Genomic DNA, 19,683 nt, shown 5'->3' with positions numbered 1-19,683 from the left:
GCAAAGGGCTACCAAGATGCTGAGGGGACTGGAACATCTCTCTTATGAAGAAAGGCTGAGGGATTTGGGTCTCTTCAGTCTGGAAAAAAGACGACTGAGGGGGGATCTTATCAACGCTTATAAATACTGAAAGGGTGGGTGTCAGGAGGATGGGGCTCTTTTCAGTGGTGCCCAGGGACACGACAAGGGGTAACGGGCACAAACTTGAACATAGGAAGTTCCACCTAACCATGAGGAGGAACTTCTTTGCTGTGAGGGTGGCAGAGCCCTGGCACAGGCTGCCCAGAGAGGTGGTGGAGTCTCCGTCTCTGGAGACATTCCAAACCCGCCTGGACGCGTTCCTGTGCCACCTGCTCTGGGTGACCCTGCTCTGGCAGGGGGTTGGATTGGACGATCTCCAGTGGTCCCTTCCAACCCCTATCAGTCTGTGATTGTCCCAGAGAAAATACTTGTCCTGGTACCCAGGAAGAGGGATAGTGTGGCTGGGGCAAATCCCAGGAGAGACCCGGGCGAAGGACAATGGCCAGATCCCAGTCCAAGCACTGCATCCCCATCCCCTCTGAAGGGGTCGGTGTGTCACCGAGTCCCTCAGCACCTCCCCTCACCTTTGCCGAGGGACCCAACATCTGCTGGAAACATGTCCCCAGAGCCAGCTGGGGACAAGGAGGTGGCAGGTCCCCAAGCACTGCAGGTCTCAGGTGCCAGGGCCCAACTGCCACCCGGGACTGGGGCCACACAAGGCTGTGTTAGTGGGAACAGTGGTTTCCCATCCTCACAGAGGAGAAGTGGTGCAGCTCAGGGTGGAAGCGCTTTATTCATGGCCTGGAGGAAGGAGCAAAACCTGGCAAGTCTACAATCAAGTAGGAAATGCAGTCAAGTAGGAAAACAAGCTTTGCGGAATTTGGGCTAAAAAAAAAAAAAAAAAAACCACCAACAAAAATCGCCGTCAGCCGCGGGAGGCGGCTGCACGCGAGCGGGGTGTGTGTCCCCCCCGGGGTGCTGGCACCTGTTCGGCTCCAGCAGCCCAGCGCAGAGCTCGGCGAGGACAGAATTCCAGCCAGCCCTTGATTTACCCCCGGCTGTACGGAGAGAGGAGACAGCGTGAGACTGGCGTGACAGACAGACAGGAGGCTGACAGACAACCGGACACCTTGGGCTCCCAACAGATACCTCCAACAGAGGTGCCTCTGGTGGGCTTCCACCTCAGCTCCTGGGACAGGGACATCCCAGCTGAACCTGCTCAGGGGACCGCTGCTCCATCCAGGAGCCACCAGAGGGGCTGGGGCCATTTCCCCCTGCCAGGGGACAGTTTGGTCCTTGTTCCCCCCACCACTGCTGAGAGCTGCCCCCAGCACAAAGCCTGATCTCAACCCAGGACAGGCTGAATTTCACCCCCCTCTCCCAAAAAGGAGCTGGGGGTCTTGGGCAGCTCTCAGGCCGAGATGGGGGAGAGTTGAGGAAGAGGACGGATATCCATGGGACTTGGGAACGGCCAGAACAACCGGGAGGGAGACACAAATGGGCAGCGAACGCCACGGCCTGCACACCCCGCACTGTCCCTGCGCCCTCAGCCATGTCAGCTCAGAAGAAAGGAAAGGCACGGAATGGGGGTGCTCCCCACCCAGCATCCCCGGTGCTCCCTCCCCCAGGCGGCAGCAGGATGGGCAGCGTCACCACCACTCGCTGATCAGAGGCAGCAACTATCGGCTCCGACCCTGGGAGACGTCACCCCGAGATGTCCCAGAGCAGCAGCGTTGGGTCACGTTTCTGTCCATCGGTCAATCCCAGGCTGTCCATCATTGATTTTTGTTTGCTCCTGCAGCCCAGAAATCTGCAAGACAGCAGGGAGGTGGGTACACAGTCCTGCTCCCCGAGGCTGCCAGGCGGGACCCAAGCAGGGGGAGAGGGGAATGAAGGAGACCCCTCTCCCAGTAAGCGTCAGGCCCCAGTAACCAGGCCCTTCCCACCTCCGCAGATGCACGCAGCCAACGTGAGTCCTGCATGCAGCTGAACCGCAACACAAGCCACGCTGCAGTGACTCACGCAAGGAAGAAAGGGGAGGCAGAGGCTGTGAGGACTCTCTGTGCCCAATCCTGTTGGTGGGGCACAGAAAAGGGGCATCGCGTCGCTTCAGGGGACACCCGGAGGTGTCCAGACAAGCATCCTCCAGCAGGAACGACAAAAGATACCACGTCAACCGCAGGCTCAGAGGAAAAACCCAGTAAGTTCTCCTGCCCTTCCCAAATCATTCCTAGGAGGGCTTGGAGATGTTCCCCATGTTGCTCAGTGCCTGCTCTGACGACAGCATGGGGGGGGTGACCCTGCTCCACCTTCCCAAAAGCAGACAGCGGCACGACAAAAGTGCCCCCAAGTCGGGATTTGGTCCGGCTGCCCTCATCCGGAGACCCTGACGCCCAGCCTCTGCCTCCTCCTCCCCAAAACGGCTGCCTCAGGACAGGCAGAGCCTGGCACTTGTACAAGGCGACCACCTGAAGAAGGTAACGCCATACCCATCGGCACGGCAGCCATGCCCCTATACCAGGGGACAACAGGGTTTCTGACACGAGCCCTGCTGTAATCCCACGGAGGGGGGAAATGCACGTCACCTAGAGTTTAGCAGAGGATGAAGCAATACCCAGCATGGCAGGAAAATTGTTGGCGGAGGTCAGCCAGCTCCCGCCATCCACGACCAGGGTGGTGCCCGTCACGTAGGAGGAGAGGCAGCTCGCCAGGTAGAGTGTGCTGTGGGCAATCTCCGTCTTGTTTCCTGCACGCTGGAGGGGGATCATGTCAAACTGGCTTGCTTCCTCGGCAAATCTCCCGCCTGAGTGGTAGAAGAAAAGAGTCAGCAAGGACCACGGGACCGCCTGCCCCACCACACGCTGCAGCGCCACGTGCACGAGGCTTGCTGAGAGCCCCAGGGAACCCAAATGAGATCCTGGCGCAGCCCTGCAGACAGCCCAGGGCCAAAGGCCTGAGAAGAGAGTTAAACGAGGGGAGCTCAAGCCCAGCAGTGGGATTTCTCCTGCAACAGTGAGTTAAAGACACGATCTCGGAGAGCTTTCAGCCTCTGGGGCTGAACTGGCACTTCGTGAGAGCTACATCAGCAGGCAAGGCAACTGGCCAGGCTGAGCTTTGGGGGAGAACATTACATCAGGGCATCAGAGAGCACAAAAAGCTGCCACTCGACCAAAAAATGAGTGCCCTGCAAGGTACCAAGGACATGGGAAGGGCTGCTCCCCCAAAGGGACGTGCCAGCTGAGTCACAGGGCAGCCGTGCCCAGCAGCAGCGGCCCCAGCCACATCACACGATTTGCCCGGCACTGGTGGTCTGTCACAGTCCCCTCCCAGACAGACACCAGCAAGCCACCGCTGAGGCAGAGACAGAAGCCCCAGGTCACCTTACCCAGCCGCCGGTAGCCCTCGGTGCCTGTAATGGGGCCCGGCGCCAAGCTGTTCACTCGGATGTTGTTGGGTCCCCACTCCACAGCAAGGTGACGGGTCATGGCATCTGGGAAGGGATTACGACAGGAATAAGAAAAGGGGACCAGAGCCATTCCAGTAATTTTTGGGAGGGGGCAAAAAGCCACAGGAGACCCTGGCCAAGAGCAAAGGGCCCTGGGGGAGAGAAGAGCTTCATCCCAAACCCAGGCATGTAGCAACCACACTGATTCATATTCACCTCTCCCATGGACACCTTCCCATCCCAATATTTGGGAAGAACTGGCTTCCTTACTGGCCCCACACAGCTCGCAGAGCCCCAGCAAGGAGCATTTAGGTACCTATGGCAGCCTTAGCAGTACCAGCATGCACCTGGAGGGCCTGCCCTCGGTAGCTCAGGGTTGCCGTGATGTTAACGATGACCCCACCGTGGTCCTGGGGAAGGAAAGGAGACATGGCATTAGACAGGGAGCAGCACAAGGAGTCACACAGGAGAGTGGCGGGACAAGAGAGCTAGGCTAGGAGGCACAGTCACCTGTGGGCACTGCCACCTCCGCGTTGCTAAGCCTTCAACGAGGCAGCACCACTCACCCGGACTCAACGAGCTGGGGCAGCCAGGAGATGCAGGGGAAAAGCAAAGGCCAAGGGAAAATAGAGGAGCTGGAAAAGGAGCAGCAGATCCCAGCTGCTTCCCTGGCAGGTGGCAGAGCATGGAAAAGTGCCACAACAGTCAAAGCCCCAGGGCTATGGACAGGCAGGATTCCTGGTTGCCGCACAGGGGCTGCCACCCCTGGGAGGGAACGGACTGGATCTGAGCAGGGTGGGTGGCAGAGGCCCGGCAGCACAGCCCTGGGTACATGGGTGCTGTGCACCCCTTCTGCCCTCCACACTTCCCTGAATTCCTCAGGAGCAAAGTCTGGTTTGTTTGACATTACCCCCGTGCCTACCAGGAGCCTTTCTATGAAGTCCTCTGGCTCCGGTTCCACTTACCCGGAAATATTTCTCAAAGAGGACTTTGGAGGTGTTGAAGGTGCCGATGGTGTCGATATCTATCACCGTCTTGAAGGCGTTGAAGGACAGGGCGCTGGCTGGGCACAGAAAGTTTCCTGCAGCACCTGAAGAAGAAGCAGCCGGGGGCACAGTCAGAATGGTGCCAAGAGAGATAAGGCAGGTTCTGGGCACTTCTGCAAGAGGGACGAGCAATACTCTCCGGGCAGACTGGAGAGCACACAGAAACAGCCCCGATAAGGGAATAAACAGCTTGTGGCTCTGGGTGGCCAGCAACACAGCCAGCCTGAGGGCAGGAGGGTGCTGTGCAGTGGGAGCAGGGATGATCGGATGGCCATGGATTAAGAACAGGTCTGTGCTTCCTCTGGGATTGTCCCCTTTGCACTCTCAGCAGCTGCCCAGATGCTCCCAGCAAAGCAGACACTAGGCAAACACAACCTCCATGCAGGAAAACGCCCTTCCTGGCAGTGAGTCTGTACCTAGCCTTCCCCCTGCCCACCCCACAGCTCACCGTTAATGAGGATGTCGATCCGCTTGAACTCTTTCAGTGCCTCATCCACCGCTGCCACAATGGTTTGGGGCTGCCTGACATCTACGGACAGAGGCAGACACTGCTGGCCTGTGGCTGCCACCAGCTTTTTAGAGGCCTGTAAAAAAAAACACACAGAGAGGTGAGATTCTTTCTGAGACTCTCTCCTTCTGCAAGGCTTAGGCGCAGACCTCGTAACGGATGAGCAAGAAGTCAGGCAGGAGCCACGTTCCTGTCAGCACACAGCAAACACTGCGGGCACGGGAGAGACCTGCCTAAACACAGCCAGCTTCAGCCCGGCAGCACCCAGCAGCCAAAGCCCTGGAGCAGCCAGAGGAAGCTCCTTGTCGTGTCCCAGTTGAATGCCAGGTTGGTCCTGAGGCCTCAACTCACTAAGCCCAGTTATCTCCGTCACCTGTCATCCACACAGCACAACCCGAGCAACACCTCCGCAGGGCAAGTACAAAGGTTGGACCCCCAGCAAGGCATTTTTGGCATGAGCCCAGGCACAATTAACCTTTAGAACCCAAAAACGTCAGTAGGCAAAAGAGCAAACACAGAGCGGCAGTTGCCAGGGTCTGCCCACGAGGCAGAGCGGGCCAGCTCTGCAGCTCATCCTGTGCCACAAACCACCCCCCTGAAGTGCTCGTTAAGAACGTGACTCTCCCCAGCAAATTAAGCACAGGGGACGCCCAAACTCAGCAGCAACCCTGCGCAACACCCAGTGACATTCAATGCTCCTGCTCGGGCTCAAGAGGCCCTTTGGTGAGCTTTGAACCCGCATACACCGAGCATTAAGAGCCTGGGCAAGCAGTTCCTGTGTACTCAGAAGACCCCAGTCCCTCAGGACTAAAAAGCTGCTGAGCTTTGAAGCTTGTTTTCTGGCACACGAGCACAAGGGAATGCAAAATGACAGCGCTATCCCCTCCAGGAGGCAGCTGGGTCATGCCAGCTCGCTCCCAAGCGCTGATTTTGATCTCTATTATATTTCAGTGAACTCCACACAGAGCTACCACAAAGCTCTCTCACAGACACTTTCACCCTGAGACCGCAGCACAAGCCACGGTGAAGAACCAAAACTGCGATCAGCCATGTGCAGGGGTGGGTGTTTGATCTCCCCAGGTGATCCACAGGGTAATACAGCTTCTTCAGTCACCACTTTCTAGACCTGCATCCTCCCCTCCGTCTCAAGACGCAATATAACTGAGATTTTGAGGCTCAGCGCACCCACCTCAACCCACATAACCCATAGACAAGGGGGTCTTGCCCTACTCGAAACTGAGATTCACGTTTCACCTTGGGCTCTGCCATTTCCCTGCTGACAAACCACCACCACAGTTTGTTTCTTTTTGTCTCATCAACAAAAAAGCGACGTGATCCCTGGAACAGACACTCCCAAAGCTGGCGGGGGAGGGTATCACCACGATTAACTGAGCTCTACCTTGAGGTGCAGTGGGTGCAGCCCACCCTAAACCCGCATCCACCCTGCCCACCACTGCTCCCTGCTGCTGCTGGAGCACGCGGGGCTGGGAGAAGACAGGGCAGCATGGGTGAGCCATTTCCCCCATTGCACTACTCCCAACTCCACTCAGAGGAGAGGGGCAAAGGATTTCCAGGCGTTTGTAGCTCTCCCTTCAGCCTGCCTGTCCCGGTGGAGCCCACAGACTCACCTCCGACACTCGCTGCAGGTTCCTGCTTGCGATGACCGTCCGGCAGCCGTGCCTGCAAAGAAGCGGCTGGTGAGAAGGACCACACAGCACCGGCTCCTCACGGTCACCTCAGACCCCTGGGGGTTACTGGGAGTTCGGCCAGTGAACAGCAGGAGGTGGCACAATGCCCTTGGAGGTGAGGAACTGCTGCTCCTCCAGGCTTACAGGACTTAACGAGGGGGAGAGTCACAGAGCACTGGAGAACTATCCCAGCTCTGTGACAGTGCCAGCCCCTGCCTCCCACACCCCCACGACCCCCCAGCGCCTGCAGCAGGCAGGGCTCCCCGCAGCTCCTGCCCGCAGCTCTCCTGAGGGCTCAGTAGGGCTTCGCCCCCCACCTCTCCTAGGCCCCGTTTCCGCAGCCGCCTCAAGGGAAGGGAAGCTTCTCCCCGCCCCGTTCCACCGGTGCCCAGGGAGGCCGGGCAAGCCCTCCCCGGGCACTGCCGCCGCCACAGCCCGCAGCCCCGCCGGGCTCCCCGCACCTCATGAAGATCTCGGCAATGCGGAAGCCGATGCCCGAGCCGCCGCCGGTGATGAACGCCACCTGGCCCCTGGGGGGGACAAAGGGACAGTCAGAGCCCAGCCGGCCGCGACCAGCGCGCAGGCCACGGCAGGCCGTGCCCCCCACCCCGCCCCGCCCCGACCCCTCAGGCCGCGGCCCTGCTCCCGGTGCCGCGGAGGCCCTCAGCGCCCCGGCACTCACGCCAGGATGTCGGGGCTGAAGAGGTGGCGGTACTCGCGGAGGCAGTCGTCGGTGTCCACGTCGGGCGGCGGCCGGGAGGCCGCTCCCTGCTCCGCCATCGCGGCGCGACCCCTGCGACCCAGCCGGCGGCGGCGGCAGGACGGATCGCGGCGGCGCCGCGGGGCAGGCCGGGAGCGCGCGGCCGCAAAGGCTGCCGGGAGCTGTAGTCCCGCCCGTCGCCGCCTGCACTGCGCATGCGCCAGCGGCGGGACGGTTGCCTGGCAACGGCGCGCGGCGCGAGCGGCGTCCCACAGCGCCGCCCAGTGTCCCCAGCGGCGGACGGCTGTGACAGCGGCAGCGCAGCCCCGGCGGGCCGGGGACATCCCAGCGTCACGCCGGGATAGGGCAGGCCCCCCCCCGAGCTCCCCAGTGCCTCCCAGAGCTTCCCAGTGCCACCCCAGCGCCCCAGGGGACAGACCAGTGCCCCCCAAGAGCTTCCCAGTGCCACCCCAGTGCCCCCCAGGGATAGACCAGTGCCTCCTCAGAGCTTCCCAGTACTGCCCCAGTGCCCCGTGGGGACAGCCCAGTGCCCTCCAGAGCTTCCCAGTGCCACCCAGAGGTTCCCAGTACCACCCATGGCTTCCCAGTACCACCCCAGTGTCCCCAGGGGCAGACCGGTGCCCCCCAGAGCTCCCCAGTAACCTCCCAGTGCCCCCGAGGACAGCCCAGTGCCTCTCAGAGCTTCCCGGTGCCACTCAGAGCTTCCTAGTGCTGCCACAGTGCCCCGCGGGGACAGACCAGTGCCTCCCAGAGCTGCCCAGTGCCACCCCAGTGCCCCGTGGGGACAGCCCAGTGCTTCCAGAGCTGCCCAGTACTAACCCACAGTCGCCCAGGGACAAACCAGTGCCTTCCATAGCTGCCCAGTACTGCCCAAGTGCCCTCCAGGGATAACCCAGTGCCTCTCACGACTTCTCAGATCTTCCCATTACCACCCCAGAGCCCCCCAGGGACAGACCAGTGCCTCCCAGAGCTGCCCAGTACCATCCCAGTGCTCAACTGGGATACACCAGTGCCTCCCAGAGCTGCCCAGTACTGCCCCAGTGCTCCTCAGGGGCAGCCCAGTTCTTCCCACAGTTTCCCAGTACCACGCCGATGACCTCTAGGGACAGCCCGGTACCCTCCCAATGCCCCCCAGTACCAACCCAGTGCCCCCACCAAGGCCCACGGCGCTTCCTGGCAGCATCCAAGGGAGGAGAGCGGAACCACAACTGGCAGCACTGGGGTTTATGGGGGGGGGGGTGGGGGGGTCCCGGTGGGGCGGGGGCCACCCTATGGCCCGTAGGTGAAGTCCCGGTCCCCGCTCTCCCAGGCCACCAGCTCGTTCCGCTGGAACCAGAAGCCGATCTCCCGCTGGGCCGTCTCCACTGAGTCGCTGGCGTGGACCACGTTCCTGCGCAGGGACGGGGACAGTGCCGTGAGCTGGGGGGAGGGGGGGGAAGCGGTCCCGCCGCTGGTATCCCCCCGCCGCCCGCCCGTGCCCCTACCTGCTGACGTGCATGCTGAAGTCCCCCCGGATGGTCCCTGCCGCCGCCGCTGCCGAGTTCGTGTCCCCCACCATGGTCCGCGTTGACTTGACCACGTTGTAGCCCTCCCACACCTGCGGGACAGGGGACGCCTGAGCCCCCTCGACCCCCCCCTCCCCCCACCCCTGGGACCCCTAGATCCCCTCGGGACCCCCAATCCCCCTGTCCCGTCCCCTCACCATGGCCACCACTGGCCCCGATGTCATGTAGGTGAGGAGCGCGGGGTAGAAGGGCTTCTGCCGCAGCTGCTGGTAGTGCTTGTCCAGGAGGCCCTGGTCCGCCTGATGGCAGCGCAGGGTGACAGTGGGGACACCCGGATGGTGCCCTCCGCTGGCACCCCCCTCCCGGCACCCCCCTGCGCCGGCTTTGTGGCACCAGGAGCAGGGTGCCCAGAGGGGACGGGTGGCAGCTGGGTGGGGGGGACGGGTACCTGAAGCAGCTTCATGGCCACCAGCTTGAAGCCGCGGCGCTCGAAGCGCTGGATGACGTCCCCCACCAGCCGCCGCTGCACCGCGTCCGGCTTCACCAGCACCAGCGTCTTCTCCTGCAGCTCCGGGGGGGCTGCGCGGGGACCAAGGGGCCATTGTCACCTCCGGGTACGGCACACAGGCCACCAGCACGCGCAGGTGGCGGCAGCAGGACCCCACGCCGTGCCAGGGGCACCACGAGTCGCTGCTCGGTCCCAGCGGGCAGTGGCTGCTGCGGGGTGACCCTGTCCCCATTCCTGTCCCCATCCCAGGGCTGTGGCCCCCTGGCCAGGCTGTGCCCAAGGGACACGCTGCAAAGCCCTGATGGCTGTTGGGGACACGTCCGTGACCGGGAAACACTCTTTAACCTAGCGTGGCTCTGGTTTTGGCCGAGCCCACCGCACTGCCGCGTCCCGGTGCCAGGGTGCAGGTGCCACCCCATGTGTCATCGCTCCTGCCTGGCCTCGGGTGCTTCCCCCTGCCCGCAGGCAGCCGGGCACAAAGCAGGTCCCCAGTCACAGCCCTCCACTGGTGGAGAGCAGCACCGTAGGAGGGGGGGGGTCCGTCACCGCCGTCACCTATGGCGTGGCAGGGTCTGGCATTACCATCACCCATGGACTGTGGCACCGCAGGGTCTGGCATCACCGTCACCCGTGCCACCATGGGATGGCAGGGGCCGGCATTGCCACCATCCCGCTGGCCCTGCCACTGGCCCTGCCGCAGCCGCGCTGGCAGGAGGGGACAGGAGTCCCCCAAGGGACAGCGCGTCCCGTCCAGCGGAGGAAGAGGACGAGGATGGAAGGGAGGGAGGGAAGGGAGGGAGGGAGGACGCCAGGCCGGGGAGTTTTGCTGCCAGCCCCAGGCTTCGGGGTCCTACCCCGATTTCACCCGCTTTTCTGGGCATTGCTGCACGTGGCCAGGCTTCACATGGCTCCCACCCTGGGGATGGCACAGGAGGGGTTGTCCCTTCCCGGCCGTGGGGACACCAAACCCCTCCGGACCCCCAGGACGATGCCAGGGGAGCCACCAGCTCCAGCCTCTGCCCCGTCCCGACATACGGGATGGGACCCCGGCACTGACCCACACCACGAAGCAGTGAGGGACCCCACGAGCTGGACACGCTGCCGGGCAGGCTGCCCCTGCGGTGAAGGGATGGGGCGTTGCGGGACTGGGGGCACTGGGAGGGGATGGGGCAGTGGGCACCACGGGGGCAGGATGGGGACAGGACCCAGGGGCAGGACGAGGATGGCGACAGGGTGCCCAGGAGCAGGACAGGGGTTGGGAGAGGGTCCCCAGGAGCAGGAAATGGAAGGGGCTGAGGGCAGTGTGGGGATGGGAAAAGGGTCCCCAAGGGACAGGATGAGGATGGGGACAGGGACGCTGAACAGGGAAGGGGCTGAGGGCAGCATGGAGATGGGGACAGGGTCCCCAGGGGCAGGACAAGGATAGGGACAGGGTCCCCCGGGGCAGGATGGGGAAGGGGCTGAGGGTAGGACAGGGATGGGGACAGGGTCCTCAAGGACAGGACAGGACAGGGATGGGGACAAGGTCCCCAGGGACAGGATAGAGAAGGGGCCAGGGGAGGGACAGAGCTGGGGTCGCCAGGAGCAGGACAGGGACGGGGACTGGGTCCCCAGGGGCAGGACGGGGAAGGGGCCGGGTCTCACCGGAGCCGTAGCAACGGGGCCCGGGGGGGAGGCTCGGGCCCGGCTGCCCCCGGAACAGGCTCCGGGCCAGGCAGCGCCCCAGGGAGCCCATGGCGGGGCCGGCGGGTCGGACCTGGCCGCGGCGGGGCTCGCCCGCCCCGCGGAGGCTTTAAGGGCCCGGCCGAGCCCGGGGACGGGTCAGGTTTCCGTCCCTCCCCTTAAAGCAGCCGCCGGGACCGGGCGGCCGCCGCGCCTGCACGGAGCATCCCGGTACGGGATATCCTCCCGACACAGAGCATCCCAGATATGGAGGGTCCCCGGTAGAGACCATCCCCAGCGTGGAGCATCCCTGGTACAGAGCATCCCAGTACGGGGCATCCTCCCAGCACTGAGCATCCTGGATACGGATGATCCCCGGTACGGGGCATCCCTAGTATCCTGTACCAGGACCACCCCGGTACAGAGCATCTTGCCGGCGTGGAGCATCCTCAGGGCACAGAGCATCCCAGGTACAGGGAGCATCATCCTGGCTCGGAGCATCCCAGGTACGGACCACTCTGGTATGGGGTATCCCTAGTGTGGAGCATCCTTGTAAGGGAGCATCGCTGGTACAGAGCAGCCCAGGTATGCGGCATCCCTAGTATCCCATACAGAGTATCCTCCCAGCACGAAGCATCCTTGGCACAGAGCATCCTCCCAGCACGAAGCACTCCCAGTATGGAGCACCCCAGCACGGGACATACCAACATGAAGCATCCCTGGGCACGGAGCGAGCCCTTTCTCTTGGTGGGGTTGAGCCCCAAGCCCTGCACCCATCCTCTGGGTGACCCAGGGGAGACCTGCACCCTCCCAAAACCCAGATCTATTTTGTGCTTTGCCCCTGATGGTCCAGGCAAGGAGAGAGCCTGGGTCAGCCTGAGCTGGGGTGCCCTCCACTGGGACATGAGTGGGTGCTGGGAAAGGGGTGCAAGACCCTTAGGGGGAGTGGCAGAGGCTGCCCCTGCCCTGCTCACCTGCAGCACGGCCCAGGCAGGAGCCCCCGTGCTCCCCGCATCACCCAAGGCTGTGGGGAGCAGGGAGGGGGACGAGCCCCGAGCAGGCAGAGGGGACAGGGACAGAGGTACCTGTCACCCCAGCCTGTGTCGAAGGAGGCGGAAAGGAGGGGGAGTTTGTGAAGCGGGGATGGGCAGAGCCCTGCGAAGGAGAGAGGGATGCTCCCCCACACAGCAGCGCTCCTGCTCAGACCGGAGCGTTCCTTCGGGGGGGAATTAAATGGGGGAGGGAGCTCTGCTGCTCCCAAGGGCAGGGGCACCCCTGCAGGCAGGTCCCTGGGGGCTGGCTCGTATGGAAAGCCCCAAAAGCAAATCGCTCTTTATCGAGCTTCTGAACTCCCAAGACGCTTCTTGAGAGAACAGCTTGACGCAAATATTGCTATTAAAATATCTGCAAGTTCATGGAAAAATCCTGATCCCTCGGAGCCCGGTTTCTAGACCTGTGATAATTCGAATGATGAGTTGGGGAACATTAACAGGGCTGCGAGGGCTGGGGGGGGGCGGGGAGGCTGGACTTGAGCCTGGCTCCAACACGCATTTGGCTCCTCGATCCCCCCGTCTCCTTCCTCACCCCCCAAAGTGTGGGCAGTGGGGGGCTGGGGCTACCACTAGCCACAGCCTGGGGGGAACACTCCCCTCCTGCAAGGGCCTGCTGGGCTCCGCATGGCTACAAAAGCACCGGACGTGGCTTCCCCATGGGCGGAGAGACCACCAGGTCTTCCCAAACGGACTTTTTGCTGGGCAGAAGCTGGTGCCACCCATAAAAAACAGAAGGCTCAAGGTGGGAAAAGGCCCCTCTCCCGTGTCCGATGGTACAGAGGAAAGGGTTTCGGTGGGGAAGATTTAGGCACGTACACAGAAATCGGGTGCCCTTCGATATTTACCTGCTGCCCTGCTCGCCCAGAGGGCCGGTGCTGCCCTTTGGGTGACGGCTGGCAAAGGACAACCAGCTCTTAGCCCCAAGGGCTGGCAGGTTCCAGCCTGGGCTTTGGCCACCTTCCAGCCGCTGCCCTTGACCAGCTGCTCAGCACCAAGGGAAAAAAAAAAACACCACGAAAAACGTGGACTTTCACCCTCTGTCAACCAAACGTGTCGCAAGAAACAGAAGCGCCACCAGCCCAGACAGCCACGCCGGGAGGAGAGCTGTGGCCGTGGCAGATGGCATCCCCTTAGTCCACCTCCGAAGGATGCCACAGCCAGGGTGCTGGGTTGGAGGAGGTGGCAGATGGCTACCACTGTCCCCTGCTGTGGCTCGGAGCAGGGAAGAACTGCTGTGAGGTACTAGGGTGGCAGCTCAGGAGTAGGGAGAGGCTCCGTGGGCAGGTTTGGAGCCTGCACCGCATCTTCATACACCTAGTAACCACCAGGAAAAAAAGGAGGAGTCCAAGTTTGAAGCGCAGGCTCGGTTACTCCAGAGCCGGCTGCTCTGCTCCACGCGCTCCTGGTGCGGGCTCTGGCTTGCAGGGAGAGGGGTGCCTTTCACTCCCCGGGGACGTCGGAGCTCTGCAGTCTGGTGGTAGATCATCACCCACCTTCTCACTGGTCTTCACGCACCCGTGACCTCTGCAGTCAGCGGTTCACAGCCCTCAGTGGCCAGGATTGTACTGGTGAGGCACGTCCTTGGCGGGCTGGACTCCACGTACAACTTCCAACTCGAGCCTCTCACTCGCAGGGCATGAAGCTCAAACATCAAACTGCTCCCAGTTCCGCCCGCCTGGATGCAAGGCTGCGTCTGTCCACAGGTTATCCAAACAGCGTGCGTTATCTCCAAACGGCAAACATGCGCGTCGCAGGGTGTTGTTTTTTTACAAAACCGTCACTAGAAGAACTGTGGAGCAAGCGCTCCCCACGCTCCATCTCACCCCGACACCTCCCAGCTGTCCACGTGCAGCCATCTCACTCCAAGTCCATGCCGGTGAATGTCCACGGGAGAACCCACACGAACCTTAACACCTCCTCCAGGCTCGCTCCCTTCACAGCCACAGCTCCTGATGGCACCGGGCAGCCCTTAGTGCGGCCGCCCTTGTAACCACAGAGAATTAAGACTGATTTAATGCTCTCTAGTAGCTATCTGACTAGACATTTCGGCGCAAAATCCTTCCCAGCTGCATAATTAGCGATTCACAACCCCACAACATCTGGTCTTGTCTGACTGGGATTGTAACCTTATGCCCAGATGCCACTATGGGCTCATTCTGGCCAGGGGCTGGCCTTCGGCTCAGGTCTCCTATGGTGCAACACGGTGAGCGTTCGGAGATTTTCTTCCTGCGGGCAGCTCTCGGTCAATCCGGACAACAGACTGCTGGAGGGAATAAACAGATCGCCACAACGGCTAACAGAAAACAGCAGGGAACAGAGGTGGAAAAGACAACGAAGGGAGAGTGGAGAAAGAAGCCAGCACCGGTCTAGCACAGCACCCTTCAGGAGCCGCTGGATTTTCTGGGAGCCCGGACAAGGCATTTCTGCACTCCAGGCCCAGTACAGGGAACGACGGGGTCTTGCCTGATCACGGGGAAGGGTTGCAGATCGCTGCCTGCGTCACAAAACGCATTTTCACGGAGTAGAACGGCTCGGTGACAGCCAGGCCTACAAGGAAACTGAAACAAGTTACTTAAAACAACAAAGTAAGCACTTTATTTCCATTAAGCATGTTGTTTTAGTATCACAATGGAATGATGAGAAAACTTTTTTTTTTTAAAAAAAAAAACCAACAAAACAACCCAAAAAAGTCTCTAATCCCCACAAACAGCAGGGAGGTTTTCAAGGCAATTTAAAAACAAAGGGAGTGACAGAAGTGCCAAAACAGTCCCAACATCACGAGTCTCCTCCTCCGAGAGCTGGGCAGGGGCAGGAAGGTGGAATGACACGAAGGTACGAATGTCTGAAGTAGTCTTTGGCGCTTCTGCCTCACGTTCGATACGCACATGATCTCTCGAGACAAGTCCACAGAAATCTCCGGACGCAACAAAAGTGCTACGTTAGTAGAACAAAACCCCAGCGAGTGGACTTTTGCAGACAGCTGAGATGCCCTGCGGTTGGGCGTTAAGACACATCCTTGCAGCCAGTGCTGACTCCAGCTGGGGGCCCTTTGGGTTGGGAAAGGAAAAAAAAAATAAAATAAAAAAAAAAAAAAATAAAAAGGAAGCGTGGTGAGTGAATCCAAGAAGATGTGCCCACGTGCAAGACATGGCGTCCTGCAGTACTGACAAAACCGGGGAGGAGAGAAGGTGGTGGCAAAAGGAAAACACGGATCCGTTCCCTACAGTGATCAAAACACGAGTCCAGTGCAGTAACTATAGCTTCACAGTTCCAGGGGGCAAACTGTCATTGCAGAGTCTGTAGTAACGCAGGTCATTCACCAGTCTGTGCACATTCTGGGTAAACGATGGCAGGTCCTGGAAAAGATCAAACACCACGTTGTACTGCAAACGGAGCAACACCTACCAGCCCTGTCGCACAGTGGAGAACGGAAAGGAACCGCGGGGGCCAAACGCCCCACGTGTATTTTCATACACGGGAACAACAGACCCCTTTCTCCAGAGTCTGAGCCCAGGAAACACCAGTTTCTGTAGCCCAGGGAGCAGAGATGGCCCCAGAGCTGCCCCACGCTGGGTTGGCTACAGAGAGCTGGGCTCTGTTCACGGCTCTGACTCCTCGGCGCGCAGTCAGGCACGTCACGAATGGTCACAACACGGCCATCTGCAGCAGCAACTGCTCACCGCTTTCCTGCCAAGGCTCCTGGGCGCCACGTTCCCCGTAACAAAGGTCAGTTTTCCTGAAGAGCGATTGCCTTCTAGAGTCCAGTGACTCTCCCAAGGCTCCTTTCCTCCCCTCACCCTTGGTTTCAAATCCCCTCCACCTCCCACGTGAGGACAGGCGAGCTTCAGCAGATGGAAGCCACAACCTGATGCACTGCCCTGACGTTCCACAGGGAGGTTATAGACCCCCCCATTTGCTCCACACTCATATGAGGAGTTTGAAAGAATTGCGAGCCATTGCAGCTACTCCTCTGTCATCTCCACTGTAACCCTCAAACATCTGGCTGGCAGCTGGAGCGAGATTTTGGCAAGGATCTGAGTGTCCCACTCTAGAAAATGTCAGTCTACCCTTATGAAAACTTCCTCCAGGAAACTTATTCCCTAACCCCCCCAGCATTCAGCAGCCTGAGAGATATGAGATGGCAGTTCTGCTACCGACAGTGAAAAACCCTTGGCTCGGCGTTGCTGAGTACGGAAGGGTTTGCGACAAAAGAGGTAACTGCCTCTAAACACCGCCCTGAGAGGCTTGGGGCTGCCTGCGAGCGCATTCTAGGAGAAAAACTCCACGCGTCCCGGGAATTCTGGCACTCTGCTGCAGCATTTCCCCCTCTTACCCTGTCCATTTTGAAATTCCTCCCCAGCACGTTCTTCTGGTTTGAGTCCACACCATCACAACTGGCCAGGAACTCGGGGAGAAAGGCCGAGTAGAAGCCGTCAAAGTCCACTGAGGCCATGTTGTAGGTGGCAATGCCGATCTCCTCCTGCAACAGGTCGTGCGACTTGTGGACAAGCACCTGCAGTAGCACGTTCACAAACTGGAACAGCATGGTCGTCCGGAAGATCTTCTGCACGGTGAGAGAAGCACACAGTTAGGCGTCTTCACACCAGCGATCCTCCCACAAGAGGGACTGCAGCAGCCAGCACGGTGCCTCAGAAATACCGGCCCATCGCGGTCAGACCAGGCACGTCAGCGCGGCTGCACAGGGCCACTTCCACACCAGCAGCTCCTGCAAGCTCTTGTGAGCACAGAGGTAGTTTGCCAAGCCAAGCCAAGATCACGAATGGCCACAATAAGCTAGATTAATATCAGCTTTAAAGTTAACAGTGAGTTTGGCCACACTTACATCATGTCTCTGACCCAAGTTTTAAGCACCTGGCATTTAAACAAACAGCATCAAGTCCCATTCGAACTCCAGCCAGTTTTAGCCCTGCACAGGGCTCCTGGAAGGCAGGGAATCTGCAAAACGCAGCTGTTCACACCATGGGCTGTCCTTCAGTTGTGACCGCAGACGCTAACCCGAAAGCTCTGCTTTCACAGGCTAACCAGAAGGGCAAGACCCTGGATTCCCACTCTAATCCTTCACGACAGTAGCTAACAAGTCTAAATGAGAGGGTCTGGAGGATGAGCCCTGCACGACAGCGATGGACAACCGCCTGGCAGTGACCGGCTGTGAGCAACAGATACCCTGCGGCTGACCTAGATGAGAGTGGTGGAGGGACTGGGCCGCTGTCCCTCCGGTGATCCTAATTTCTCTGCTTCCTCAGGCAAATTGCCCTGTCGCTGTGAATGCTCTTTGCCTTCCCTCATTGCCCCAGGAGGGCACACACATCAAGGCTTTGCTTTGACTGATTGAGTTGGGATCTCTCCCGCGCCCGCTGCAGCAGCCTCAGGGAGGTGGTAACGCCACTCTGACCAACAACACGTCCATTAGGACCACAGCGACCAACCAAAAAGCTGTGGCATAAAAGTCCCCAGATCCTGACCTTCAGCTTCTGAGCAGTTTGAAAACAAGTCTCAGAGGAGCACCCGCCTGTCACCATGCACAGAGCATGCACTGGTCAGCTAGGACCCACCTTGTGGTAGAGCTTCTGCTTGGTGTTCAGCGTCTCCAAGTAGAAGAGATTCTGCTTGAACAGGTGAATGTCGGGTTGCAGGAAGGACTGGCCAAATGCCTACGAACAAAGCAGAACTGAAGGAAGGGGACTGATATTCCAATGAGTATCAGACCTGCCAGGCAGAACATCATCATTTTCACCCTGACAAACCCCTGGGAGCCTCTGCTGCTTCTCCGTGCGGCAAACTGCTAAGAGAGGCGGTTGTTTAAGTCAACCGCACTGCTGCCAGACCAATGGGAATGCAGGAACTCTGGTGGAAACACGCTCGTATCCTCGCGGAACAGTTGCTAGGCTGGGTCTGTTGGGAGCAGGCGGGCCAAGCTGGAGGAATGCAGATGCCGAGCACAGCTGCCCTGGCAGGCAGCTTGCTCCTGAAGGATTCGGCTGTTTCCCAGGGACGCTACCTAAGGCAGCACAGCGAGCACGAACGAAACCAGAACACGCACGTGGGTCTTGTTCTCAATCTAAGTCAAGAGACCAAGGTGACTGGCAGACGTGTTTAACACGTTACTGCACTAAATTTGAAAGAAGTTAGAGCTGGGAGGTTGACCTGGCCGTTACAGAAGGAGGAAAGAGCCCCAGGAACAAAATTTGATGGACTCTGCTGAACTAGTCTGGTGGGCCTGCACAGACGTCGTGACAAAACACCTTTTACACCCTGAGCTCCTCTGGAACACTGTACAGATGAGGCAGGCAGATCTGCTACGCTCTGTACAGAGGCAGGCAGCAGAATGTTACCAGCTGCTGCTCCAAGGCATCATGAACAGAGGAATTTATTCCCCCACATCAGCCATTTATTGTTAGAGGGACAAAAAAGGCCCAGGTCCCTTCAAGACTGAGCCAGTTCTGGACTCGGATCTGTGGAAACCAGCACACAAAGTAGTCATACCCTCAACACAAAACACGGGCTGCTCTCGCAACGGAGAGCATTTAAAGAAAAAAACAAGAGACCGAGCGTCAGGAGAGACTGAGATGTTTGGACAGCCCTGCATGGACCTGCCTGGGCCTCACTCACATCAAAAAACGTTACGATTAGGAAAGGCCAGAGAGAAACACCGGCACGCTTTATGCCAGCGCAAGAGCTCCCTCTTCACTCCCGGCTCAGAAGGGACCCAGGGAGAAGTGCTCCACAACGGGGCGGCTCTGCAAAAAGCCCTGCCGCCTGAAGTCTAAGCACGTGGCCCTTCGCTCCGGCGTCCACCGCCCTCGGAGGACAAGCCCTACACTCTGAGGTTGCAGGGCATGGTGCAAACGTGCTGTTGTTTACACCGACCAGGGCTGGAGGTGAAGGGCCCCACACCAGCTACTCTGATAACACATTATTATTTTTTTTTTTTTCTCATTTTCGTTTGAGTTGCGCTGCCTCTTTTGGGGACAGTTCTTACATCTATGAACCGCACGGGAACTCATTTGGCCAGCTCTGACTTAAGTACCACGTGGAATACAGTCTGTTGGGATTAAAACTTTGCTGGCTCCATATACGCGCTGGCATGCTGCCTTTGCCTTCTCTATTCCCCAGGCCTATATAGGAGATTACCCCACTGACCCTTCTCTACCCGATCCCATGGTACAGCACCGAACAAGTCCAAAAGACACCTCAGTCTCAGGAAAACTTTCCTGCACTGACGATTTGTCCCAGTGTTAGCCACAAGACTTGTAACAGAAAGTAAATGGGTCAGCGTCAGCAATATATTTTTAGGTCCAGATGCAGGATGGGACACGGAAAGGAATTAACATTCCTTCCTCACTGCTTGCTCCCCGTCTCAGTGAGGCACTGTGCCTTGCGAGCACATCAGCAAAGACCACTCCACCAGCGCTTTGATTTTTCCGTAGCTCCTGAAGGCAAGACCTCGTTCAAGACATGGTCTAATCCCCATCAGCCACGCGCTGAAGGCACCGACACCGGTAGCAT

The 19,683-nt window shown here is 59.6% G+C and overlaps 3 protein-coding genes across 9 annotated transcripts in view; all 3 read right to left on the bottom strand.

The window, feature by feature from the left end:
* Nucleotides 1–795: 795 nt before the first annotated feature.
* On the bottom strand, nt 796–7,548 carry DECR2 (2,4-dienoyl-CoA reductase 2). 2 transcript variants are annotated; one of them, XM_054211099.1, is made up of 9 exons: nt 7,391–7,548; nt 7,170–7,238; nt 6,649–6,700; nt 4,961–5,096; nt 4,432–4,556; nt 3,783–3,876; nt 3,407–3,511; nt 2,607–2,824; nt 796–1,831 (listed from the first exon to the last, which is right to left on the bottom strand). In XM_054211099.1, exons 1-8 carry the CDS (start codon nt 7,486–7,488, stop codon nt 2,607–2,609), a joined length of 897 nt encoding a protein of 298 aa, XP_054067074.1. In that variant the 5' UTR covers nt 7,489–7,548; the 3' UTR covers nt 796–1,831. The 2 variants fall into 2 exon arrangements, with proteins under 2 accessions (XP_054067074.1, XP_054067073.1); XM_054211098.1 differs by having other exon boundaries at nt 2,636–2,824.
* Nucleotides 7,549–8,644: 1,096 nt separating this feature from the next.
* On the bottom strand, nt 8,645–11,243 carry LOC128913474 (nucleoside diphosphate kinase, mitochondrial). The gene is made up of 5 exons (XM_054211105.1): nt 11,087–11,243; nt 9,383–9,513; nt 9,132–9,233; nt 8,914–9,026; nt 8,645–8,819 (listed from the first exon to the last, which is right to left on the bottom strand). Exons 1-5 carry the CDS (start codon nt 11,175–11,177, stop codon nt 8,699–8,701), a joined length of 558 nt encoding a protein of 185 aa, XP_054067080.1. The 5' UTR covers nt 11,178–11,243; the 3' UTR covers nt 8,645–8,698.
* A 3,485-nt stretch (nt 11,244–14,728) lies between these two features.
* Nucleotides 14,729–19,683, bottom strand: part of XPO6 (exportin 6) — a 59,218-nt gene continuing 54,263 nt past the window's right edge. For all 6 annotated transcript variants that reach the window (XM_054211031.1, XM_054211032.1, XM_054211027.1 and 3 more), the window contains 3 exons: nt 17,730–17,828; nt 16,490–16,720; nt 14,729–15,512 (listed from right to left, as the gene is read on the bottom strand). In XM_054211031.1, coding sequence (XP_054067006.1) covers nt 15,411–15,512; nt 16,490–16,720; nt 17,730–17,828 — 432 coding nt within the window. In that variant the 3' untranslated portion in view covers nt 14,729–15,410. The remainder of the gene's footprint in view (nt 15,513–16,489; nt 16,721–17,729; nt 17,829–19,683) is intronic.

This window comes from Rissa tridactyla, chromosome 8 (genome assembly GCF_028500815.1).
Source record: "Rissa tridactyla isolate bRisTri1 chromosome 8, bRisTri1.patW.cur.20221130, whole genome shotgun sequence".
Lineage (NCBI taxonomy): Eukaryota > Metazoa > Chordata > Aves > Charadriiformes > Laridae > Rissa > Rissa tridactyla.
The sequence above is the reverse complement of the archived record's forward strand: the minus strand, read 5'-3'. Positions and strand labels throughout refer to the sequence as shown.